This window comes from Diadema antillarum, unplaced genomic scaffold (assembly GCF_040938485.1).
Source record: "Diadema antillarum isolate AM-2024a unplaced genomic scaffold, OU_Dant_1.0 seq00001449_RagTag, whole genome shotgun sequence".
Taxonomy (NCBI): Eukaryota; Metazoa; Echinodermata; class Echinoidea; order Diadematoida; family Diadematidae; genus Diadema; species Diadema antillarum.
This window is the reverse complement of record NW_027272195.1, coordinates 378,825-406,143: the sequence shown is the minus strand read 5'-3', so window position 1 is coordinate 406,143 and position 27,319 is coordinate 378,825. Positions and strand designations below refer to the sequence as shown.

Below are 27,319 nucleotides of genomic sequence, written 5' to 3'. Positions count from 1 at the left end.
GCGATCTCAAGCTTGACAAGAAGGTAAATAGATTGTAGATAAATCTATTTTATCACATGTCATGACATCAAGAAATTTTTCTTCTAGCTGCAGTAGTTAAGCTGTACTCATCATTCCAGCTTTAAAATGAGGCATAATTTACAAGCATGATCAGACTTGGATGTCAAACATATATATATTTATCATATATACATAAATTGGCATCAAATTTATGAATCAGATCTTCCTTCTTTATATACATGGCAGAAATCAGAATATTCTTGCATTTTAAAACAAAGTGAAACAAAAAATGTATGCATACTTTTTTATGTATTATTGCAGTGACAATGGAATGTACATGAATTTGAACTTTACTCAATAAGTATACAATTGCCATCATTCTCTCGGGACTAGAGAGTAAGAGCTAATGGTTCCAATTACAAAAGACCACCCTTAATTAAAGTGACTGAGTCCTAAAATACTATGCTAATACAATGCATGGGCCTTCACCTTACATCAAAATGTGCTTAAATACTATAACTGGCAAGCCCATACTCTGTGATTTGTTTACATGCATCGCAGACGAATTCTGACATTGCTTGGAATGGAAAATGCTGGATCTAGTAAACTTTAATTGTCATAGGGATTGATGTGAGCAATTATGAATTCATAACAGCACAGTTCAAATATGGCTAAAAACTGGGCTCAGTGAATTGGGTGTACTGCATAAAGCTGGATCTGTTCAGCAGCATATCTTAAGCGTAAAACATTCCTTCATATACACAGATTTCATGACGGCTAAAAATGGTATTCAGTGCCCCTAGCTACATTTTACAAAACTGACCATTCTTCCTCAGTCGTGATGCAATATCTCTTTGAAAATCTTACAAACATGATGTGTTTCATATAAAGTAACATCTCCTTCTGTTTACGGAGGTCAAATAAGTGTTTTGAAAATGTTACACCATGATATTAACACTTTACAGCGGTGCTCTCGTTTGATACTAAAGTTCCAATAAAATTAAGGCAGTTTCATCAGGATACAAAAAAAAAATGGAAGAATATATGTAGTGCTATCACAATACAGTTTGCATGGCTATTGCAAAGCTTATGGGTATCAGTAGTTGACACTTCATTGACAAGAAATCAAACAAATCATCAGGGTTTTTTTTTACACACAAACAGACATCACTTTCTACTCCCACATTGATTATACTGACACACCTCCCTAACTGAGTTCTCAATGTTCACATGGAAGTCAGAAGTTAGCTCGTAAACGTAAAGGAATCATACTGACTTAAAAAGAAAGAAAGAAAAGAAATTAGATATTGCTACCATATGCGATATTGATGTACTGTAGCAAGATAGTCGTTATTTTCTTGTCAAAATCCTTGAAAAAATATATATATATTGTAGAAAATGTTGACCATCAATGTACAGTTTGACATGGAATCCACTTAAAATCTAATAAGTATCAAACACGAGTAAACTGTAAATGATGAGGAGAAAATTAAGAGAACTTTCAGCATTTTCTTATAAATTTATTTACCTGTAAACATTATTCCAATTGAAAAGAAACTGACCCTCATATTTCAATACATATTTGATAAAGATCACTGACTTTCAAAATTCAGCTAGTTGTTGAGGTCAATTTCTTTGAAACAAGAGTAAAGATTTATCATACAATGTCAACTCATTGTTCAACTGACATACGAGAATTTATAAAAGATATCAGCAAAAATATTTGTTTCAAATATCAGTGGTAAATACTTTCTTGTTCTTCAAAATTGATTTAGATATGTCCTAATCATCCTCAACATAAAATAATTAGAAATGTTTCAAACTTGCAATTAATAAACTGCACATATTTACTTAGTTAGTTAGGGAGGACCTATATCAAAAGCAATCTAAAAATCCAATCTACTCCCCCAAAATGCCAGCAATTCAAATCTACTTGTGTGTGATACAGGATGGTAAGACGTAAAAGTGTCTACAAACAAAATCTGGCACAAAGTCATCAGCGACACGCTAAAAAAAACAACAATAACAAACGAATCCATAACCACAACTTTCACGTACATTGTACTTGCATAGATGGATGTCTTTGAGACAAAGATGAGATACATTGTGGAGCAAATCGTTGTTGATCCAATCTAGGACCAAAGTTTTCCACAGCTTCACAAATCCTGAAATGAGGTCTGGACTAGCCCAAATTCCTGGTCCTGTTTTGGATCCTCTATGGACTCGTATAGGGCATTGCTGAAACTGTTTCGCTTAACTGGAGGGATGTGGGGTGGAAAGGCAGAATCAGTTCACAGGGATACATAGAGACAGAGAGAGAAAGAGATAAAACAAAGATGGGAAAAGTGTTATGTGAGTTCTTCAAAGGGCAGTTAGCAAGATATGATAGAACATTACATCTTTTTTTTTCACAGTTTGGATCTTAACTCTTAACGTGCCATGGTTGCCGAACGGCGACCTTAGTCCCGACGTGCCATGGTCGCCGATCGGCGACTAAGAAGAGCGAGAAAAGCATTGATCATTTAAGTTATTGTGGTACAGTAATGTGTTACACCAAGAAACTGCCAATGATATGTACTGGTAGCTGATAAGTATAACCATCGTTTCCACTGAAATATGACCATGTTTGCATTGGAAATTTTTGAGTAAATACATGATTTTTCAGCTAGATGTATTTTTTTCGCGTCGGGAAAATCCGCAGTGAGCACACCCTCCGCAAGATGTGTATGGACCAAAAGTCTCATTGGTAAACCACGCGTGTGTATGCTATTGAATCAGCGTGTATTGTCTATGCGGTTCCACTCGCATTGTTCCACTTGGATGCTGTCCTGCGGGAAGCTGCTTTGATTTTGTCCCTGAAAGAGGGTCAGCTTTCGTTCGTCGGTCAAGTCTTTCATCCTTTTGTTTTGGTAAACGTCACTAATTGTCCCCCACGCTAGCATAGGAATTACGCGCAGACAAAGGCCAGCCGATTTCAATAGAATACGCCCGCCCCTGGTCCGCTTAGACAAAAGGAGGATTAGTAGGTTCTTCCTTCTCAAGTGGACAAAAGACACTCTTCCAGGGCCAGGGACATTACTTCAGTTGCAAATACAGGATCTGGGACTAAAGAAGTCACATTTGGGAATGAATTACTGAGGCAGAAAGAGAAATTGCTAGACAAAATAAACTGTTAGTATCTTTGGAATCATACAATTCTAGAAGGCAATTTTGTTATCATTTGAAAGAGGAGATGTTGCTCTAAAACTTTCTCACAGAGTCAAGGGAGCGTTCTATTGAAGAAAAACCGCGACTGACTCTTTTTTTTTCCATACTACACAAAAATTTCTAATAATTTTTATGATGTGTCAATTATTTCTGCAATATTTCAGGTTCAGATAGAAATAATGGCAAACTGACTACATGACATGAAAGAACAAACAGTTCTTGATATATGTTGTGTAGAACTCAATTCAAAACAGTCAATAGTTTCAGAGATATGGCGATTTTAAATTTCATTGTCGGTCCAATTTCGAAACGTTCTAGCTTTAGGTAAAAACCTCTGGCACGTTAGGGGTTTTGGGCCTGGCACATTAAGAGTTAAAGGATGATAGTCTTGCTACATTCACCAGTTCCTTTTCCTTTCTTCCTTTGAATGTTGTGTGCATTGTCTGCCTTGTCAGCCTAAAGGATAAGTTCACCCAAATATTTGTGAGAATTGAGAGAATGTAGCAATAGAAGTGGAACACATCAGTAAAAATATGAAAAAAATTTGGGATGATCTGTTCAAAAGCTATGAATTTAGTATCAGTGCCGCCATGGCTGGATGAGAAGACTACTACAGCTTATGGCGTCACTGCAGAAAAAAAAAATAGAAAAAAGGTATAAACAGAATTAAACACATTTTCATACTTCCAATAAAATGAAAGTGCACTTGACTTACCTCTTTCAGAAAGCAGGGGGAACAATATTCCCCCTTTACATGCGCCTGTAACAAGTCAAGGGGATGGTACTTTTGGAAAGATATGAAATCTTGTGAAATTCTCTTTATATATTAATGACACCTCTGCCGCTCTGCCACTGTTCATTTGATGTTAATCTGTTAGTTAAAGCCACAATAAATATGGTGTGGAACCACACTTTAAGAGGGTCATTAAGTTTTAGATCAAACATATGACGGGGTCGGAAGAAGGGGGGGCACACCCATACCTTGTAAGTGGTCCTCCGGTTCTAGGGTGACACGCTCCAAGTCAAAATCATCCGTCTCGCGGAACTGATGGTACCTGCCATCTGCGATATCGTCATCGCTATCATAGTCCTCGGGAGACGAGAGGGTGATGTTGGTCAGCTTCATCATGGGAATCCTTTCAATGTTTGAGCGGAAAGGGGAGAAAGTCGTGAAGTGATATGGCACTATAATGATGCTGGAATGTTCCAGGTGTCTTCTCTTAGACTTTAGTCATTTTTTGCATATATGCGAACATTTCATTGTATATCCCTAATTTGTTGGAGATGAAATAAATCAACTTGAAATCAACAACTTGAACAGCTTATTAGACCTTGGTCGAAGAATATCTGGTGCTTAACTCTACATTGCATCGGAAAAAAGTATTGAAAAATTTGCCATGTAAATGACTTGCAGAGTGTTCAACTGAATGAGATTTTTTTTACTCCTCGCGATAATGTCAATTGTAAAGAACATGAATTAGTAATGCCGGCCAAATAATTTGAATTTTAGAGCTAAATTGATGATTTCGTCTGTTTCAGTTCCCAACAAAAGCTACATGTACATGCTATTCCTGTCATCATTTGGGCATAAATTTTCATTTAAAAAGAAAATGATTTAAAGTGACAACAATTCTGAAATTTACTTTATATTCCCCGCATTCATACACAAACTCCAGCATGCAGTTGCACCATCAATTAACGTCATTAATCGCTCTTACTGTCTTGAATTTCTGCGCCAGACGACAACAATGACGGCTATGATGGCTGCCAAGACCAGCACCCCGAACAAGATGCCGATGATCAATCCCATGCTGCCCCCTTTCCGTTTCTGGGCTCCCTTTTTGCCGGGAATAGTCTTGCCTGTCGTCGTCTCCGTGGAAACGGGCTTGGTTGTCCTGGCGACGCTGGCTGATGGCTGGGTGGCAGTGGTAGCTGTGGGCAGTTACCAATCAAGAACACATGATTCTATCCTTAAAACATGAAGAGCTAGACTTGATGATTTTTATGATATATGGAAATCTATCATTGGAATCAAACCTTGTTCAGTTGTTAATGTAGGGCTAGATTAAAGGTGCATGGTCCCGTTTTTTTTGTCAAATGCGTACGCAGGAGTACAGCGCAAGTTTCCTAGAGAGACCTACGCTATCGACTCCTCTTTAGCGCTTACGCTGTGGCCCACTTCCCCGAGTCCAAAGACGTCAGATTCACTGTAGTCAGTGGTCCAATCACAGTTCGGCTCATGATTCGACTGAGGGGGATGACCACTTTGGCAAACTTCTTTTGTGATGTACAACAAGCACATTATATACGCACGCACCCTGGCATTACTGCAGACTGTGCGATGCGCAGAGAAGACAACGAAGGCAACGTTTCTTAGCAACACCTACGCACTTTACTCTTGATGATAGCTCAACTTCGGTAATCTTTGTATCAATGCAAACGGTGATCGGCAGTATCATCAACAGCACCCTCTACACTACCGGGACTATGCACCTTTAAGTCTCTTCTTTGCTCTTCTATTTCCCACAATTTGCATCAAATGGGTGCAGACATGAGTAAATATATATCATATCATATCTTAAAATGATTATATATATTTATTAATCTACTTATTTTTTCACCAACTATAACGAAGCAAGCTTCTAGTTATGAAAGGTATATAGACAGATATATAGATAGATGAATAGATATAAATATATATAGATGGATAGATAGATAGATACAGCAGACAGATAAATAGAAAGAAAGAAAGAAAGATAGATAGATAGACAGATAGATAGATAGATAGATAGATAGATAGATAGATAGATAGATAGATACATGTAGATAGATAGATAGATAGAGATGGGGGAGATAAAGCAAGAAAAAGAAGAGACGTAGCTTGTTTAAACAGCATATTTCTGAAGGAGCGACACTTGCTTAAGTGAGGTGTCAGCTAGAGGCTGGATCATTTACTGTATCACATAATGACAATGTATCTAACACTTGTTTCCTTTATTGACAAAGAAAAAAATTAAACAAAATAAAAAATAACTCACCTTGAGTTGTGGTTCCAGTGGCCAATGTTGACAATGTGGACACTATGTCGGCTGGGTCTGATTGACAAAAAGAAAGGGTAGAACATCACAATTTGACTAATTCGCCCCTATCACTCCCTTTAATAATAAATTTGTATTGCATACATTTCCTTCCCTTCCTTTAATTTCTTTGTTTCCTCTTCTTTTTCTTTTATTTACTTTTCCATGTGTGGACGTGAGGCGCAGTCTACCAATAATGACTGATTGCCATCATACTAACTGAAAGTGAGACAGATTTCAGGAAATGTTTAAATGCAAAGATGCAAAGTTTAATTTTTTGACAACTTTGACTGCATCTATCCACAACTTCTAGGCTTGGATAATTCTGACTGTTGGTCTGGAGAATCATGGTGGAGTAATCAACAGCTAAACATTTCACCATGTTCCCTACCCTTTAAACAGGAACAACTTACACATGACCTTTGAACTCATCACATTTGTTGTTGCTGTTGTTATCGCACATAAAGCCAAACCTTTGCCTTCAGCACACATACACACTCACAAACATACACACACAAAACACAAGAATACAACTTACCCATGCAATCCAATGACGATGTTGACCCTTCACGTGCTGTCGTAGTGTTCACTGGACATGGCGAACAGCCTCTCTGCCCGAGCAGATTTTGGTATGTTCCAACAGCGCAAGCTAAGCAGCCTGGTTCCAGCCCAAGGTATGAATATGTACCTGGCTGGCACATATCTTCATGCAGTCATACGAAGATAAGGAGAGGACAGTTTAAGAGTTCAAGTCCAAGTCTATATTTATTCCATTTTTCCACAGTAATATGATATTTAATGGTAAATCTCACTTTCTTCAGTGACAGAAATGATACATGTACATTTGTACAGAGAAAACAACAATAATTTGTCTGTTGAGAATGAGAAGGGCGTTAAGTTTTCTCGAACACTCTGGGTTTAGTAGCAACTTAACGCCCTTATCATTCTTAACAGACAAATTGTAAACTTACAGTAATGATGCATTGCAATGGGAGCTAAGGTAACGAAAGTGAAATAATTGTCAATATGCACTGTGTGGAAAAAACTCTGCTCTGCTCTGTGGCAAAACGATCTCTCTGAATTTTTTTAAATTTTTTTTCTAACGTTTGCTGCAACCAATATCTGTTTTGTAGTCATTAAATGTGTGATTCATTATTGTTTTCTTCATTAATACACCAGTAGCCAAAACATCTTACCCGCGGGCTTTCATTATCAGCTTGTGATACATGAGACATGATATTTTGATCACATTATGCAGAGACTCCAACCCCCCAAGAATCTCTCAACTCTTCATGTGCCATGTTCAAACACCTGACTCAGTTGACGGCATGCCAAGTAAGTTCGCATATTCTGGTCAAACACACAAACCCAACCAATCCAATTGATAGATCGCCAAATGTCATATATTCTGCTCAAACATACAAATTAACCCGCCCAAACCGATCAATAAATTGCCAAATGCCGCAGTACAATGAAAGCGTTTCTCAAAATTCCATTCCTGTCACATGTAGCTTGCTTGTATTTAATGTGGTGATTGCCTATTAAGTGGTGTTCCCTACTGGATTTGCAGGTACAATGTAAATTCTAAGTTTCTATCAGTGTTTTGCGTGAAAAGTCATACCTCTACAATCATGTAGCTTCTCGCTGTTAGAAAGAAAAGCAATCATAGATTTGTCATACGATTTACATCAAAGCAAAGCTTGAGAAATTTAAAACTCAAGCAGAATGGGAGGAGATTTTCAGAAAATGGCCTCAAAGTTAGACTCGTAGGAGCTCTCCCGCCATAAGGCAGAGAGCCAGTCTTTGCATATGGTAACATCTACAGTTCAAATACAGGTGCAAGAGTACGTCCATATTCTATACGCACGTCAACTGAATAATTCATCAAAAATAAATAGTGAAATAAATTTTAAGCAGAACTAATGTAAAAACTACAGGAAATGGGAGACTTTCTTTTCACTTTATGCATGCCAGTTTGTAGTCCCAAAATATGAATGATTTTTTTTTCTTTCACAAGAGAGCATAAACAAGCCAAGTTATGCAATATCATGTTTTTACACAAGATTTGAAAACTTGGGTGAGTCTTTTTCAGGAGTGCATCCACTGTTGTTGCCTTGCTTATTGCTGATGGAGCATTACCTTGGCACTGGTCAGCCGAGAAGGCGCCCGACGCTCTGGTTGAATTGCCAGCTCCACAGAGTTTACACTTGGTCTGAGCAGGCAGATGCTGGTACGACCCCTTGCTGCACGGCCTGCAGTTCAGTGGGTCGGTCTGGTAGGTCCCCGGAGGGCAGCTCACTTTGTGCAAGTGGGAGGAGATTGGCAGAGTTGCCAATTTGTACATTTTTCATGATATTTAGTATGTTTTTGTTATATCCAAAGAGTAAGAAAATATGCTTTTTGAACAAAATTCCTATATATTTTTCATAATTTCATTTAATACGATTGGCACATGCATTTTTTTTGTTTAAAAAAAATCATGATTTTTGTGTTTTAAGACAATTATTTTTTAAACATACTTAGTTTTTTTTATCTGAGCGCAAGTATGAAATGTTGTTTGTTTCTGTTTTTGTCTTTGCTCTTTCTGGCTGTTTTTTGTTTTTTGTTGTTTTCGTTGTTGGTGGTGGTGTTTTTGCTTTGTTTTGTTTTGTTTCTGTTTTTTGCAGTTTCTAGCTGTTTGTTGTTTTTTGCTGTTTGTTGCTGTTGGTGGTGTGGTGGTGGTGTTTCTGCTTTGCTTTGTTTCATTTTGTTTGTTTTGTTTTGTTTTTGCTCTGCAGTGCTTTACAGTTTGAATTGTGGGAGGAGGTAATAAGTGTCTAGTCTTAGATCTCAGGCCTCGGGCTGGGACTGGTATCACTTCTTAGCTATGTGTAAGTGTACACATGTACATCTAAGGCAGATATGAACTTTCTGTGATTGCAACTCATCTCATCCACTAACAAATATGTGTTCATAATCAATACAGGACCAACTCTCCTTGAGACTATACTATTTGTATAGGATTTCCAGTACTAACACCTACACTGTAGATTAAAGGGTCTGGGGCCGTCACAATTAATGAGTAATTAGTGTCCAAGTATTCAATATCTTTTTGATTGCCTGCAAAATTACCCCCCCCCCCCCCCCCCTCAAAAAAAAAAAAAAATTAAAATTAACGTAAAATCATGCAATGCAAATCATATGATCATGTACCATGGCAGAATCCTCAATAGATAGAGCACAATTTTCAGCATTTATTGGCTCATAGCAAAGACAGTACGAATATCTCTGTTTACACTGCACGAGGATAATGATCTCGCACCAGCGGACATGCAACTTAAACCTTTTTCAAGCAATCCCTAAAAATTATCCTCAATCACTTAGTCTGTTCAATGGTACAATTTGATCTTTTTGCTCCTTTGTTCCATATTGAAGACAAATGCTCAATACTGATCTGATAAAGATCACCTTTGCACATGTCGTAAGTAATACTGATATGGTAATGAACAAGAACTAGAATAGATAATGATGATTGTTCATAAATGTTTCATTGTCTAAACAATGATTATTAATATTTTTGACAGCAACATCAACAATCACACATTAATATAGTGATATGAATCTTTGTGACTTGCAATAGGGGGGGGGGGGGGGGGCTTTCTGCCACTTACAACACATCAAGCCGACAGATATCATCTGAGGATTGCACATAGGCTCGAAGCCGCTCAGACCGGACCTGCTGGGATCGAGAATCGCCGTCAGGTTGGGGAGGGAGAGCGACACGTTTTCCTCACTCCACAAATTGGCGACGCTCGAGGTAAAGCTGCTGAAGAACGCTGGGGGTGTTGAGTCCGTCCTACAACGAAAGAAAAAGCAAATCCCATGAGCTTGACATGTTTCATCGTTGAGTCTATCATCGTCGGAAGAGGCCCTTGTTTGCTGATCTGGAATCCTTGTCACTTCAGAAAAGATGAATTTTTAATGAAGACACATTCACTGTTAAAGGACTACTAAATCAGGGAAAGTTTGAGGAATATTGGACAATTTGCTCAAAAATTAGGAGTTTTTAAAGTATTGGTGTCATCATCACTGGATAGGACGACTACTGCACTTTATGATGTCATTATGAGCAAAAATATAAAGAAAATATAAGGAGCATTCAACAAAAGTTCATTTGTCATAAAAAGTGTACATTCCATTGACTTATTACTAACATAATATGATAAGGGTGAAGATATTCTCCCTGCTTTCTGAAAGAGTTAAGGCAGGCTCTCTTTCATCATGCTAGAGAATTGAATAAATATTGCATTTTCTTTATATTTCATTCATTGTTGTCCATAGTGACGTTTTCAAATTTAGAGTCTCCTTATCCAGAGATGATAACTTTTAAATGGATTTCTGGTTTTCCTCCAAATTTTACTGATGTGTTCTACAGATATTGTTGCTTTCACTAAATCCACATTTATATTTGGGCTTTGGTTTCCTTTTAACAATGAGAGATACAATGTCAAGAGATTGCTAGTGAGTGTACCAGAATAAATCCAGAAAACTTATGACCACAAGTATGTTGGTAAATCACCGAGTCATAGCGTAGCATCAAATTCTGAAATAATCATCTCTGTAACGAGAGTGTAACGTAGTATTACTTTCACAGTACTCCAGATTGAGTCACATATGAAACATTTAGTACTTGCATCTAATCGAAACACATTTTCTTCATCACTGTGCCAAAGAAAAACAAAATCAAGTTGATGGAAGCATCCTCCATTTCACAGGATTGAAAGAAAAAATGAAAATATGAATGTATGAAAAATCACTCAAGCCACTGCCAAAACAGTGCCATTACATAACTCATCCTTGCATCGTGACATCTGACTAATTCATACAAGACTGCCAAGTATGTACGAAATCAGGATATTGAATGGACAAAAGACATCCATGCACACAGATCAGTGAAATAATGCCAAATACTTTGAGACATTTATGACACGTTATCTTCAAGTCTGAATTTAGAAGATAAATTTCCACCTCCCTAGTCAGACTAGTTCTCTGTCTTGTACTTCTCCTTTCTGTGAACTGTTGTATGGTAGTACACTCACAATACCAATCCAGACAAGACAAGATATAGGCCTACAGACAACCTGCAGAAGTTATCCCCCCCCCCCCCCAAAAAAAAAAAAAAAAAGGAGAAGATTTTGCCTTCATTACCATGGGCATAGAGAAATTTTTGAAAAGGGCAAAACCCAAAATACAGACACACAGACATAGACACAGACATAGACACACACACACACATTCACACAAACAAACAGACATAAGGAACCCTACATACCTCCTTGTTGTCATGGTGACAGAGACTGAGACCTCTGATAGGTCAGAATCGATGCTCCTTCTTTTTCTGCGCCTTGATGGGCCCTCATCAGGGTCTGGGGGACAGACCACCATGGTGTCCGACAATTGACACCTATTCGTCGAATCATTCAGGCACAGTTTCTGTTTGGATGACAATAAAAAGATTCACATGACGATGAGCACAGCTACCATCTCTGACACGTGCGACGACCCTGTCAAAAAGCTCTTTCGCAGATCTCGTAAATATAAATGCAAATATTTTAAAAATGTTGAATGGGATGATGGTGACCAAGGAGTAAGCACACAATAGCTTTAGGCACTAGTGCTCTCTGATCATATGCATGCATGAATATCAAATTTGATATTTTTCTAAAGTGTAATATTCTATTATCCTTTCAGAAGAAACTTCTGCCTGTTTAAGTTGGCAAAACTGGATTTATCTAGTATCAGAAATTCTTTACCACTTTGGTGAATTTTTTTTTTCAATAAAAAAGAGAAAAGCAATGAAGCATTGAAGAGCTTGGAATTGGAGAATTGGAAATGTAATCAAACCCAAGAAATGTATGTTTAATGACTTTATCAGGCTTTTATTGTGTTAGTTCACATATGATCCACACATAAAAGAGATATGAAATCCAAATATGTATGCTTGAGGGCCCAAATGCAGCATCATTAGTAAAACACAATGACGAATTTTGGTTTGTGGAAAATCCAAAAATATTGAAAAGTTATGCATTGTTCTAGTGCAGCCATTGCTGAATGAGAAGACTGGAAAGGAAAATATAAAGAAAATTGAACTTTTTTCACTTTGCTAGTATAATGAAAGAGTACTAGACTTACCCTTTCAGAAAGCAGGGGGAATGATATTTCCCTTGACATATGTCAGTAATAAGTCCAGGAATGTGTACTTTTCATATGATATGATATTTTGTGGGATTTTCTTTATATTTTCTTTACATCGTATTACATAATATGTGATGTCATGATCTGTAGTAGTCGTCTGATCCAGCGGTCTCATCACGAAATGCCAAAAATAAATAACTTTTGAATGGATTGCCCGATTTTCCTCAAACTTTCACAGATGTGTTCTAATAATATTGCTGCATTCTCTCAATTCACATGTATATTTGGGGTTAATTCCCATTTTTAATCCCTCTTGTATCACCATGACTTTCCAAGTTGGACAGAGGCACATTGCTACACATGTGAGTGGGTATGCTTTAAAATTTACAACTACATTAATTATGGACAGGTTACAGAATGCTGATGAAAAAAAAAATCAAGTGAGGTTATTAAAAGTTAAGAGGTGCCTGTGGTCACATACATGGCTAAAGAAACACAGCACTCACAAACAGGTTGCTTGTCCTGAAGAGAGCCATGAACCTTTGGCCGATTTCGTCCCTTACAAGAGAGCAGTTTCTTGCGTTCGTGATGAAAGCAAATTGACCATTCAGGGCCCATATCATGCCGTTTGTCACCAACGCTGCGCCAGACGGGTGACAGATAGAAAGGATGCTGGTAAAAACCACTCAAACCATTGTTGAATTTACAACTGCTAATGTGAAGCTCCACAAACACATCACTGGCATTTAAGCACACCTTCAAACTCAGTACATGAGAAAACACACACACACACACACAAATATATAGTTGCAAGTAGCAATGTAATCCATGACTGGGCGTTTTAGATTTAGTAGAATTATAAACAATACAAAAAAGTTAGAGAAGCTCACATCATTTAGCTTTTCACTGACATTGCTATCCTGCCACCATTGAGATTACCAAAGATACATGTGGAGAATTTTTCTGAATAAATGTACAAGTGAAAACTTCACAGGCACAATTAGCTTTTCATGCTTGCCCAATTTAAATTAATGTTGCTCGTTTTTGTGGAAGAGAATATTTTCGTGTAAAATTTAGTATCTCCAAAATATTTGAGTCCTTTTATGCTCAGGCAACATTCAATATAGAAGGTATACTACATTTTTCATTCAAAAAATCAAAATTTGAGAAACACCTGACATTTCATTTACACCATTCTACTACTGTGATATCATATATTGTTAGGGAGTTTCTATGTAAACAGGGAAGCACATGGAATTAACCAAAACACTAAAAATATTGAAATGTAGGAAGGATTCTGATTTTCTTATAATCATTATTGAGGTTTTCATCAATATTGCTTCAGTTGCTGCGTGCAGCACTGAAGCACCTCCTCAATTCCCTCTTCCGCTTCCCTTGTTTAGCATGAAGGCATTCTCTTTTTTTCTTTCCTTCCATTCTTTCCATTTATTTTGTCAAGTTGTGTCATGTTGTTTTGTTTCTCCTGTTTTGTTCTGTCCTGTCTTAAATTATTTTTGTATTAAGTATTTGCATATAAGTATTTCATACGAACTCTTTTGAGTGTTTCACAGTATATAAGCATGCTTTTAAGTGGACCTCTCAATTCATTTTTTTTTTCCTCAACTGAAGCATAACTTAGTATTTTTGCTAGTATGCATATATGTCTTCATCTGTTTCATATATCTTTTGCACAGTCAAATTTTGCACAGTCAAACTTTTGTTTGGCTGTAGCTCGTCACATATTTTCACACTTACTGTAGCCCCTCTGTTAGACTGCAATATTTTTCTTCGAGGAATATCTCATATTAATATTGCCATGGGAACTATTATTATATTGTGTTTTTGTCGTTTCTTGTGTTTGTGATGTAGTGTGTTTTTGTTAGGCAGCTCACCACAAGCCCTGCTTTTTGAGGTTCTGCCTTCCTTGTACAACTTTATGCATGCAATTTACAACATGAAAAAGATGGAAAATAAATGTTTTACAAACTTGAACTTGAATGTATAAGCTTATTCAATTCTATTCTATTCGATTCAAGTTTATTTCCATAAATTCTGTTAAAAAACATGTAGCAGACAGACAATCAATCAAAATAACAAACCAAGATTATTTCAGGTAAGTACATAGTCATAATTAAAAAGTGTGTGATTCGTCATGATAACAATTTGAGTAATGGTGGTGGTAATCAGTAGGCCATTGGCCTTTTGAGGCTGATCCCATTAACAAATTTACAAAACAAATTTACAATGTTGAAGCTATACATCATTATATCATTGTTTGCAAATCACATTAAAAAAAAAAGAAGAAAGATTTGCACTGAATAAGGACAAGGAAAGAGCATCCAAAAGAAAAGGACCCAGACATACCAAAAACAACTTTCAGGAAGTGGGGCAAATGGGCAAAATTATATTATGATGTAACTCCTGATTTATTCTGTGTTATATTTTGTTGGAAAAACAAAGAGAGAAAATTAATGAATTGAATTGAATGAATTGAACAATGCCGTGAAATGTCACTCACTCTGGGTACAGACAGGTAGATACGGATTCTCGTCGCCGATGGCACTGTGATTCCACTCGCCGCTTGTCTCGCACTGGTAGGTGATGGGGGTGGGGTCGCCGCTCGCGAAGATGAAACCCTGCTGACAAGAGAGGGTGCACTTCGTACCAGAGGGGTTGCAGGTGAGGTCGGCATTTGGGGGTGGCTCCAGGGCGGGGCACTCGTGCGCTGCATTCGTAGAAGTGCACAGAGACATCTATCAAAACATTCTCTTTTATCAGAATTTGTTATTTCAAAAAATAGAAATAAAAAAGGTTGTGATGCATCTCCTATATGCTCTAATCTCATAAAGGGGTAGCCACATCTCATTTGTATTGTATCAATATCAGCAGATACTGAATATCTTTATGTACATGATTAATTTATGTCTCAAGAATTCTGTTCTCTATGATCTAAGGATGCACTCAACTGAAAAAAACAAACAAACCAACAAGCATTGTTTTTAGTTGGTTGTGTCACATCTTAATTATTCAATGTTTAATAACCTAAAGCTTTGGTTCAATCGTTTATTTGACCATAACTTTGTGTTAATTTCTACCTGCTTACATTGCATCAACTTTTGTAATTAGTTTGATGATTTGAGTTGTATATTGATGAATTTGATATTGTTTAGTCCACTGATGTGTATTGTAATTTGCTGTTATTGTGAAATATGAGAAATTAAATTTCAGTGCCAAAGAATTTGGCATTCATTCAAATTTATGAAATTCTTCCATTGAGATGTTTTCATTGCAACTGATTGACAAACTGCAATACATCAAGGTAAATAAGCACTGAATTGATCAGTGTTTTAGTAGTAGCCATGATAAAAGAAATCATGGGCATACATACTCGAGCATGATTCAAACCTACAACCTCCTGATCTCCGGACAGGAGATGACACCTGTCCATGTCCCAGTCCCATGATTTTTTTTTTTTTTTATCTTGGCTACTACTAAAACACTAATCAATTCAGTGCTTATTAAAGTTGATGTAGGGCAATTTGTCAATCAACTTGACATTAGATTGTTCTGGAGTTTCAATGAAACCTATAGCTACATGATAAAGACAGCCATTTTGCATATATGTGACCGTGCATCACAAAACAAACAAAAAGTCGCACGCACTGGTTTTGTGTGAGGACTGAAAATAGGTGAAAAAGGTCAATTTGGTCAGTCTCGACTTTTCTATATATTCTGAAAGAGCAATTCTTCTTCTACATAATGCTAAAATTTGGTATCATAAAATGAACAGGAAAGTGTGTTTTTTAAGCAGTTTATCTCGGGCACTTTTATTAGAATAGTGTGATTAGGTGTGTCTATGGAGTTCCCCTTTCATTTCTTAAAAAACCCTATACACACTCTTCACTTTCAACTCTAATAACTTTAGAAAGGATGATGGTACTGCTTTGAAAGTTAGCATTTATCATGGACAGAATGTGTTCATAGAACATGCTCAATTTCAGCTTAATCTGATAATACCCTCATTGTGATTAAACTGGTGGTTTTCATCCTGTGTTTTGTCCCATGTATTACACAGGAAGCACGGCTTGGTGAAGATTAAACGGTTGAATATCGACCCTGCACTTCAGAGCCTCTTTTCTCAGTTCACACTTTTCTGCAGTGTGTGTTTTCTTTCCAATATTTAGATAGGTTAGGAGAGTCCATTTGATTTGAGTTACAGCGTGTATACATCATTTTAAAGCTTGAAGTGTGCTCTTTCAGAATATGGTCTTAACTAAAAATGGATGTCTGGCGACTTCGTTTTGTGGTGCAGGGTCACATATAGAACACTAGGTCTGTGTTTATTTCAAGGCAGTACTCTAGCTGTACTGAGCAAGAGACTCACACTGAATGATGTCGAACTTGAGGTTGCAGGTAGCGTCATTTCCGGCTGCATCGATGGCATTGTAGTGCAGCTGTGTGTACCCATACTCGTATGCTTTGGAGTCCAACCAGCGGTAGCGTGTGTAATATTGAACGTGCCTCATGCTGGAACGAGGAAGATTTGTGATGTGGGGTTTTTACTCTTGGATATGGACTGCAGTTATATGGTTATTCTTAAAGGCATAATTTATCATGAAACAAAAACCCAGCTTTCGTGCTTCAAAATAGTTCTAAAATGTGAGTTAGGGATAGAAACAACCAGTGTAAAAAAAGTTAGTCAGTATAATCAATGTTAAGTATTGTGAAATAAACAAAATGTGAACAATAGTTATGATAAAACTGTCTCTACACCCAGCTGTTTACATTCATGGTTTAATGAGAAAAATAATGATATCTCCTTATATTTACGGTTTTACTGCAAAATGTTTATATTATGGTAGGATGTTTTGTGATACAACTGACCTACACATATGCATCACATATGATAACCTGAACATTTCCTAAATCACTGCTCCCAAGGTTGAACAGTACCTTTAAGGCCTTTAGCAGCTCATACTTTGGTAAAATGTTATAACTTTGTTTTGTTTTGTTTTATTTTGTTGGAAGAAAAATGAGAATGAAACAAATGAATTGAATTCGAACATGTCTGCATTATCTGCTATAGAACCAGCAAACGTGCAGAAATTTAAGATCACTAACAATTACACGTAAAAATCACTGGGAAGCAAAAAAAAAAAAAATGTGCTGCTTTACTTTTGCGCTTGTTCAAATGCCAGGCAAAATGCACAAAAATGTTCTACTTTTACAGTACACAATCCAATTGTAATTATTGTACATGCAAAGATCACACCCAATGTAGAATGTGCCGCACAAAACAGGCACTGCCGACAAGACCTACTGTGCAACGGCAACATTATCTTCAAATGTAGGCACCGTGTAGCTCACGACATATGGAAGAGATTCAGCTTGTACAATTTGAAGTTCTGTAGGACAGTTGATGGCAACAGGAGCCTCTGCGTCTATATGAGAGAACAAGAGACAGGTATGTTTGTTTGTTTGTCTGTTTAAATGTTTGATTGTTTGTTCTGTTGTTCTATGAAATCCTGTCTACAGTCTGATATTTTCATCGTAACATTATATCGCCCTTGATTATGACTTTAGATGAGCTTGAACTATGACCCTACAATAACTTGGATTAAACAAACAAGCAAATTGTTGGAAGAAATACAATGTGTAATTATGCTGGGTACTACCCAATTTCATCACAACATTATGCTATCAAACTTGTTGAACAATACAGAGAAAACTTGCATCATGGCATTTTAGACCACTTACTGTATAAGCTGTTATTTTCGCAAGGGTTTAGTTTTCGCGAATTTTGCAAATCACAGTTGTATCGCGAATTTAACAACAACACGTTTGCAGTAAGTACAAACTCTAAGGGCAATCAAAACGCACGACAACAGACCATCTCTGATATACCTACCGACCACAGAGACCCGAAAGCGGCATCGTGTTACAAGCCCCTGAGCATCCGTAGCTGTGTACGTCAATACCTCCGAAGAGGGTGCCATCTCCATTGGAAGTTGTACATCAGGACCTGTCAGGTCTACAATGCCTACAGGGAGCAAGAAACAAACAAACAAACAAAACTTACGTTTGGATTGTTTCAAATCTTGATTTTGTTTCCTTATGGCTGATTTTTTTTTCTTAAATTTTTTCTATAGCCCTTTCAGCCATGGTATTATTTCTTTGAATCTCTCAATTTTCCCCATGTTTCTTCAACTGCTAACTGTTCAACTCCTTCAACACTCTATACACAATACTTGCAAGTTTCCTCATCTGGGCAGAAAGGCACACACACAAAAAAACACACACATCAGGGGCCCATTTCATAAAAGATGTTAGGACGGCAAATCTTGCTGGAATGACAACTTCCAATACCAACAGCCAATCAGGAAGCTGGATTCCTGTCTTTACTATGACAATTGCCATTCCAGCAAGAGTTGCTATCATATCAACTTTTTATAAAATGGGGCCCTGGATACAGGGACAGAGGAATGGTTATCAATTGACTGAATACTGACAGACAGGCCCACAGGAGTTGGATCTGTTTAACTGCTTGTGGATATGTTTTGGTGTCAGAAAGTTGTAATTTTTTTTACAGAGGATGAGAGCATTTGTGTATATTGTTTTTGTTTTTGTTTTGTTTTGTTTTGTTTTGTTTTGTTTTTTTGGGGGGTTGCAAAATCATTGAAGGAGGGTGCAACCTCTACCCCTCCATCCCCTTTGGTTCTGTATCCCAATGCATGTTTTTCCTGTAAAACTTGAGGTCAAGTGATGGAAAGAAACGGAGACGGGAGTCACCACCTACCACTGTTGTCAATGGCAACGGGCTGCCTCCAGGAGACGCTCATGCTCCCCATCCCGCGCGGTAGCGTCATTCTCATGCTGCTTGGGCAGTAGGTGAAAGTGGGTGGCATTATATCTGGAAGAAAACAAAGAGAAGAAGAAAAACCCCAACATGCACATAAGATGGCTGAGTTCATTGTGTTCATATCTGCCATATAAACCAAAAAACAAAACAAAAAACAAAACAAAACAAAACACAAGTTTCACAAAATATGATAGAAGTATCTCTCAATCATTGGTTGGTGTAGACTTAACAGCCCCAAAATCAAAACACTTTTAAACATTACTCTGTGGGTGGACTTTCATCTCTCAGCACCTTTATCTTGTTGAGGGAAGAATATTCCATGAATGTATGACAACTATGGTATTTAATCTGAGACCAAAAAACAAAACAAAACAACACAAAAACCCTTATCCAGTTATGAACACAATGTGTGGAAACAAAAGAAGAAACAAAATACTTTACATTTTCAGCAATCACATCTAACATACTGCCAGATAATGCATTATATATACAACCATCAGCAAACCTAGTCCCATTTTTGGTCAAGCGATTCACCCAGTTGTAACTGACTCACTATCTTGAACCAATTTTCAAGCTAACAACCCAAAAAAATAGAAAGCAAAAGAAAAGAAAAATTATCCAAAATTCGAGACATTCCAAATATTTGATGTGCCTGAGCCCAAAGTTTCCCACAGTTTCTCACAGGCCCACCCGTCCCATGTTTGTGTTGAAAGATGCACCAGATTGCATGCACAATCTAATGCATGTTATTGTCAAAACTCCCTACTGTGGTAGGGGGCTGGGGAGGACACCCCTTCTTCAATACCCCCACCAACCTCCCTTCTTGGAGTATTTCACCCCAAACTCAAGGCTGGCAGCCTTGTCTATATCTAACATGTCTTACCTACGCACAGAGCATCACTAATGTCGTCGGTCCACGTCCCATTCTCCGTGCAAGAAGTATACCTCTTGCCCCCGAGAGGCAACAAGTTGAAGCCCGGTTCGCAGTAAACTGTGCACCGGCTGAGACCACTGGGTCTGGGGCCTGTTGCACATGAGGCTGGGCTGACTGCCGCATTTGGCGGTAGCTCCAGCGGTAGACAGGAAACCGCTGAACAAGTAAGATCAGAGAGAGAACAGCGGCCAACTTATCTTTATTAGATCCAATTTGAATAGAAAGTGAGGAATGCATACTCTTTTCCAAGACGGAAAGAGAAAGAAAATGACAAATCAAAACACATTTTTTTTCTCTTCCTATTTGTAGGCATGTAATGGTGGTCTTGCACAAACTTACTACAAATCAATTCCACACGTACTTCCCCTACAGATACAATGATTATTACACATCTCTGGTTTATATCTCCAACTTTTTTCTGTCTTACAAAGTTGTTCTAAAGCGACAGCATTTTGCAATAATGTACAATATGAACGTGCAGTTTCACTCTTACAATGGTGTTGGAAGAAAATGTCAAAAAATTAGGAACCTTAAAGGTAGGGAATCCCATTTGCACGCCTTAAATGAAGAGTTGTATAAATACAGTGGTATGTTGAAGAGAATATCATTTTAGAAACTCCCATAAAGTATTGAAAGTGGAAGGTAACATTTAGTACATTTTTTTTGACGGTTAGATTTTGAATTGAATTGTTTTCGGGGCTCACCGTAAATTCCAGTACATTACTAGGCTACCTTTGCAGACCCATGTACTGCATGTGTGCCCATCATGTATATTTTGTGAAGAAAGTTCATTAACACTTACAAACATTTCTATATACATTCTTACAACACACTCTATATGTTATTACATCAGCTCTTGTACTTTTAGATTTGTGTTTATAGATCACAAATACAGAAGAATGCAACAAAAAGGCCTATAAGTGTGGCTGACACACAGAACTACTGAGTAGTTGAGTTTTGTGCATTATTCAAATTTTAGATAACTGTTGACTTCCAAATTTCTAAGCAGTGGCCTAAGCAAGTCCCCTGAGGTTCATATTTAATGTTTTGCGGCATTTTGGGAGGTCTGTAAAAGGTATCCCCTACCTTTAATGTCACTGCTTCTACAAACTCAGACCCTTCTGCCCTAGCTCTAATGCAATCATTTAATTTTTCCCGTTTTGGATTTATTGTGCCTTAAAAAGCCAAAAATTGATTTCCCAATTATGTCGTTGATTTTTCAAGATGTCTCTTCGCATTACAAGTCAGACGTTTTTCACCTATACACATTAATTTTCCTCTGTTCCTGATGGCAATAAGTAAAGTATTCTTTCTAATCATGCTTAAAAAATGGAAAATTTTGAATTTCCTTCATATTTTCACTCTTGTGACAACATGAATTGCTGTAGCTTTCTCATCCAGTAACAACTTTCGAAAAATTGTAAAAACTGTAACAAACTTTAAGCAGATCTTCCAATTTCCCTTACAATTCACTGATGCGCTCTTCTGACATTTCTGCACTCCCCGAGTCAACATGTATGCATCATCATTGAGGATATGAAAATTCCCCCGGCACTGGCATTTTAACCCGTTAAGGACCAGCTGATTTTGCTACAACACGCATTTCCCAAAGACACTTGCCCGAGTACACTCGAGACTTGTCCTCAACGGGGGCTAACACTGTGAGACTCACATTCACAGGTGGGTCTGGCACCTTCCCAGGAGCCACTTTCAAGGCAGAGCTGCTGGTCAGAGCCTACCAGCCTGTGGCCCCTAGAACATCCGAAGGTCACCAACGATCCATGCAGGCTGCCGCACGTCGACCTCACAACGAGCAAAGGGTCAATCCCTGCGAGTCTCTCGCAAGTGGGTGCTGCAAAGAAGCATGGGAATTTATAAGTGGGAGAAGAGTAGTGAATACCTTTGGCCAGCTCAAATTCTAAAAACCAATTTGAACGGGTTGACAATTGCACAGCGTGAATTCAAGAAGCTGCGAATATGATTTTGAGAAAAGATTTTGTGAAGAATTTAAAAGTATCTTGAAAAGGGTATATATTATCATCTGTCTTTATGCTAAGCTACTAGAATTAAGTTGATACAACCTCATCAAATACTCTGTATCATACAACACAATGTTTAAAATGTGAAATTTTGGCCTTTGAATTGACTTACTATTCTTGTCGTCGAGCTACTAAATTTATCACTTCTTAATGTGGTGATACTATTAAGGTAGGAGGAGCATACAGTTAAGTGCACATAAAAGTAGACAATTAGTTAAACTTGTGTATCACCTTTATGGAAGAGGCAATCACAAGGGGTTTTTAGAACTTGAAGAATGACAGTTTATTCTCCTTAGTACGCTCTGAAGTGAAACATTAACTCATCAACCCCGAAACTTACCAATGACTGAGACGCCGATGGTACATCCAGCAGTGTTTCCGGCCTCGTCCACAGCCTCCAGAGGTATTTGATGGCGGCCCCGCGGTAGAATCTGTGAGAAAACACTCCCGTTCACACCGCGGAGCGTCACATTTCCACTGTTGTCCGTTGGGATGGGGAGCTGAATAGTCACATTGGCCGAAATGGAGCAGGGAGGTGTTTGGAATGTGTAGGGGTCTGATGGGCAGTCAAGGGTGGGTGGGGCAATATCTGCGTCAGAGGCGGAAGAAACAAGAATTTGACTCACATCACATTGAATGTGTACTTTATCTTACTGACATGTTTTTATGGTCACTCTGATTCTTTATATCATCCTGCTGGAACCAAATAACAGATATAATTATTAAAACTACCAAAAAATCTTTTTGTGAATCCTTTTGGCATGTCTACAACCACTCACCTCCTTCAAAACTATCAAGGAAAGCATGTAGATATGCCAAGGCTGTATACAAAAGTTTAATCAAACATTCAGTGACTTCCACTAAGTCTGCCTCTGATCACTTTAATTACTCTCACCACCAAACAGAACAAAAAAAACAGGAGAAAGAAAACAAGTGTAATGAAGTAAAATTTGCATACTAGAAGAAAAAAAGTTGGAATCAAGATGGTCTGATGCTTCATCTTAACAGCACAGATTGCCTGACTGCCCCACCTACCTTCGCAGCTCAAAGATTCAATTCCACGTGGGTACCACTGTCCATCCGACATACACCTGAAGACGAGCTCTGATCGGAGAGTGGCATAGCCTTCTAAGCATTCTATTCGGCACCTGCTAAAAGGAGCAGCTTCCCCTGCTAGACAGTCCGGTCCCCCACGCGCTAGTCGACTGAAAGGCGGCAGAACGAGAGCTGGGCACCTTTGCACTTAAACAGACAGACAAACAAACAAACGACAAGACACTTGAGGACCTTTGATTTCGATTTTGATAGGATCATTCTTCCTCAATTCAATTCAAGTCAATTCATTTCATTTGTTTCATTCTTTTTTTTTCAGCACAACATAACACTGAATAAATCAGGAATTATAACATAGGCATGTATTCAACAAAACTTTACATGATAGATAATGGTTAACAAATAAAAGTATACATGCATACTGGCAAAATACAAAGTTATGTTAGGAGAAAAAAAAAGAATAGAGAGGTCCACTGAAAAGCATGCTAGTATACTGTGTACCACTCAAAGGATTCTTATGAAAATATTTGTTTACAAAGACGGGACGGAACAAGACAGGACAGAACAAGACAGGAGAAACACAACAACATGACATGACTTGACAGAAGGGTATACCATTGAAAGGAACAAGGCACAACAGAATCATGGAAAGAAAGAAAGGAAAAGTCCGCATGCTGAACATCCGGATCGGAGGAGGGAATTGAGGAGCTTCAGACAGCTGGTGGCTGATGCAAGCAGCTGAGCAAGATTTTTATACAAATAAGATGATGTATATACATTATACAATGATGAATTCAATGATTGACGATGAACCCTTAGGTTGTAGAGACCAGCTAGCTGATGAATAATAACAATCTCAGTAGGAATTTAATGAAACGAATTTTAATTAACTTGCGCTCAAAAGAAATCAAAGATGGAGAATTTTTTTTTTAATATCACAGTCTCAAAACCTTGCATTCCTCAATATCATAGACACTGAATCTGATGACCCACTCACTGTAGAAATTACTCTCTGCTTGACTCGGTGGCAGATGTGGGGCACAACCCTTAGTTGCTCTCAGCCTTCTAGCACTGACTTTCGACAGTGTACATTGTACATTATATTCCACATACTAAGAATCTTGCTATAGAATTGGTCAAGAGCTGATCGTGTGATAAAGCGTAGTTTTGCCCATCATATCACCTGAGAAGAAAAGTTTGTTACACTCTATGATGATAGTCATTTTGTTTCGCTGATCTCTTTAGTCCACAGAGTCCCAATGCGTGATATAACTAAATAAAAGTGCGTTGCACTGTGGTCTATCATTTGACCTGGGTCAAGTGATAGACCACAATGCAACACACTTTTATTCCCGTGTAAAGAGCGGGGCACTGAGCATATTCGTTGTTCTGTCATACGTCTAAAGTAAACTACGTAGCCTAAGCCCTAAGGATACCTAAAGACAGCTAAAACGGTTACAGATGTGGAATAAAATGGGAATATCTAGGACCCTAGGTGTGGAATATAGAGCAAATAATTAACTTTTAGTTTCAGGCAATGAGACAAACTATCACTTCCTTGGCGGTCTGAATGTGTACGCTATCTTTCCTCAGCTGCGCTTCAGAAAGATAGCTACATCCAGATTGCCTCGGAAGTGATAGTTTGTCCCATCACCTTCACCAACGTTAATCATTTGCTTACTATGGGTTTTATTTTTTTGTCCCAATTAGTACTCAAAGCATATATAGAAAGGGTGAAGATACCCTGGGATATTGTGGTCACATATAAAGCAAATGCGCGATTGTCAAATGAGGGTTCCGATCAGCAAACAAGTTTATTTTGAAACAGCAATTTATGTAATGTACTGGGTTACAACTGCACAGACGTGTTAGTGTATAAATAGCTGAATATAGGAGAGAAAAAAAAACACATTCTTTAGGTCTAAACAATGTTTAAATGGTAAATTATTACTGACTTTATCTATTACTTCACTTGCCTATCTTACCACAATCAACATTCTTCAATAAGATATGTCTTCTAATTGAAAGTGCGTGGCACAAATCTCAATTTCAACAGCTTGAAGATTGCATGCTTACACTTATGTAGACCTACGGGTGTGTTGTACCTGTAGCAGAGGATTGAAACCTCTTACCAAACACTTGGCATATCTGTACATAATGTATATACATAATGATCTTGCAGTGCTCATTTGTACCATGTCAGATGGCTTTCACAACACAATTACAATAAAAAGGAAATATATACATGTAGCCCCATGGCAGGAAAAAAGCATGTGTCTCTTCAATCACTGAGTTCGGTCAAGACATTGGCACAAGCTGCACATCACCTTGACTCCAAGTTTTCAAACATGTACCTGGTAACTCTCTGGAATTGAGCCCTCTGATAATCTTACAATGTACCTCTCACATTTTCATCACCTTTGACATTTTGACCTGTGATATTTTCACCTCTGGCATTTGTCCCTCTGACACTACCTTTTGACATTTGAACCTTACTCGAGACTAGCCCCTCTGATATTTGTATGGTAGGTGTCCAACACATCGACACTGTACAATGAAACCGACACCCCTCTATTTATAGCATTGCATGTAAAGAACAAACATACATGCATGAGACTATGCACAGTGGTTTTCAGTTATTTACTGGGGATTTGAAAACGTCTAAATATTACTAAAAACCCCAATAATAAACAAGATCAACAGCAAAACAATGGCATCGTGGATTATAAATACATGTTGGAAAAGCATTAGGCCCTACATGCACTTCACACGTATTGGTAATAGAGGGTAGGGGTGTTGGTTTCAAAGTGCAGTGCAACTGAGTGCGTCAAAATAACACCTCATGCTTTCGACACAGATATCTTAGGGCGTGTAGGTCCTACCCCAAATCGCGTTTTTAATGCGCGCTTGCGAATTCAGAGTATTTTCTTAACACATGAGTAAAATTTCAGGCAAACTGTGAGATATTTTTAAGTTTCTATAGACAGAAAAACATTAGGGTGTCGATGTATTAGACACCCACCCATACTTCTGACACTGCTTTGCACACTGGAAAAGGTTTCCTACGATCATCGAGACCACGCCATCATTTCCTCACTCACCTTGGCACATTTCCTCTGCGCTCCCGCTCCACGTCCCGTTTGGTTGGCAGATTCGCGAGAAGAACATTCGGCCTCGTATGAAGCCGCTCGGGTTGCACATGTAGCTGCATCTAGTCCCCACCAGACCCCGAACATCGTCCTCGGCGGAGCAGCGGTGAAACAGCACGCTTGAGGGATCGGGCCGTGGCAGGGGAGGACACGTTATCGCTACACTCACAGCGCAAGGTAGAGGAAAAAATATAACATGAAAAAAGATATCTGTAAGAAAAAAAAACTGAACTAACATCGAGTCAAGGAACATTTTTTATGCAGATTCATTCATTTATAGTCTAACACATCAATTTCTATGAGAGTTCTTCTTACAGAGCATTACATCTTCTTATCTTCCTATCTGCAGCTCTCTTCCTATTGGAGAGTTTGCACTCTGCGCATTCACAACTTTCACAATATTAAAGGTTAATGCTTAGTTTCTCATAACAAAGCAGGGTAAAGACTTATATTATTTTTGTACCCCATCAGATTAAAATTTGCATCATGTATACATCATTCCTGGTTTGAAATGATAATTTCAGCAGCTACGTTTTTTATCAGAGTACAAAAGTTGGAAAAATTGAGTCTTTGCAAGATTCCTAGAGTCCAAGGGTTAGGAATTAGATTTAGAGTTAGGGTTATTATTTCTTCCATAATTTTGCCAACAAAAATGCCGCATTCCAGTTTATTCAACCACATTGAAAGTGTCACCCTCTTTAACAATTTTAGCTTAGAGCACCTGGAAAAAAAAACAGAACAAAAAAACCAGCAGATAATTTCACGGGGGGGGGGGGGGGGGGGGGGGGGGGGAAAGGGAGGGGGTACATACCAAACTCTTTCCAAGT

General features: G+C 38.0%; 1 protein-coding gene across 1 annotated transcript in view; it reads right to left on the bottom strand.

Moving 5' to 3' along the window:
* Window positions 1-346: 346 nt before the first annotated feature.
* The window catches only part of LOC139709548 (uncharacterized), a 91,287-nt gene continuing 64,314 nt past the window's right edge, over window positions 347-27,319 (bottom strand). Inside the window, exons 27-45 of the mRNA XM_071621504.1 lie at window positions 26,445-26,651; window positions 23,326-23,532; window positions 22,631-22,879; window positions 21,924-22,103; window positions 20,201-20,407; window positions 19,255-19,368; window positions 18,367-18,498; window positions 17,779-17,899; window positions 16,843-16,985; window positions 14,977-15,183; window positions 12,965-13,098; window positions 11,596-11,756; window positions 9,935-10,119; window positions 8,424-8,582; window positions 6,823-6,987; window positions 6,246-6,302; window positions 4,926-5,139; window positions 4,189-4,343; window positions 347-2,257 (exon numbers count right to left, since the gene is read on the bottom strand). Coding sequence (XP_071477605.1) covers window positions 2,157-2,257; window positions 4,189-4,343; window positions 4,926-5,139; window positions 6,246-6,302; window positions 6,823-6,987; window positions 8,424-8,582; window positions 9,935-10,119; window positions 11,596-11,756; window positions 12,965-13,098; window positions 14,977-15,183; window positions 16,843-16,985; window positions 17,779-17,899; window positions 18,367-18,498; window positions 19,255-19,368; window positions 20,201-20,407; window positions 21,924-22,103; window positions 22,631-22,879; window positions 23,326-23,532; window positions 26,445-26,651 — 3,098 coding nt within the window. The 3' untranslated portion in view covers window positions 347-2,156. The remainder of the gene's footprint in view (window positions 2,258-4,188; window positions 4,344-4,925; window positions 5,140-6,245; window positions 6,303-6,822; window positions 6,988-8,423; window positions 8,583-9,934; window positions 10,120-11,595; window positions 11,757-12,964; window positions 13,099-14,976; window positions 15,184-16,842; window positions 16,986-17,778; window positions 17,900-18,366; window positions 18,499-19,254; window positions 19,369-20,200; window positions 20,408-21,923; window positions 22,104-22,630; window positions 22,880-23,325; window positions 23,533-26,444; window positions 26,652-27,319) is intronic.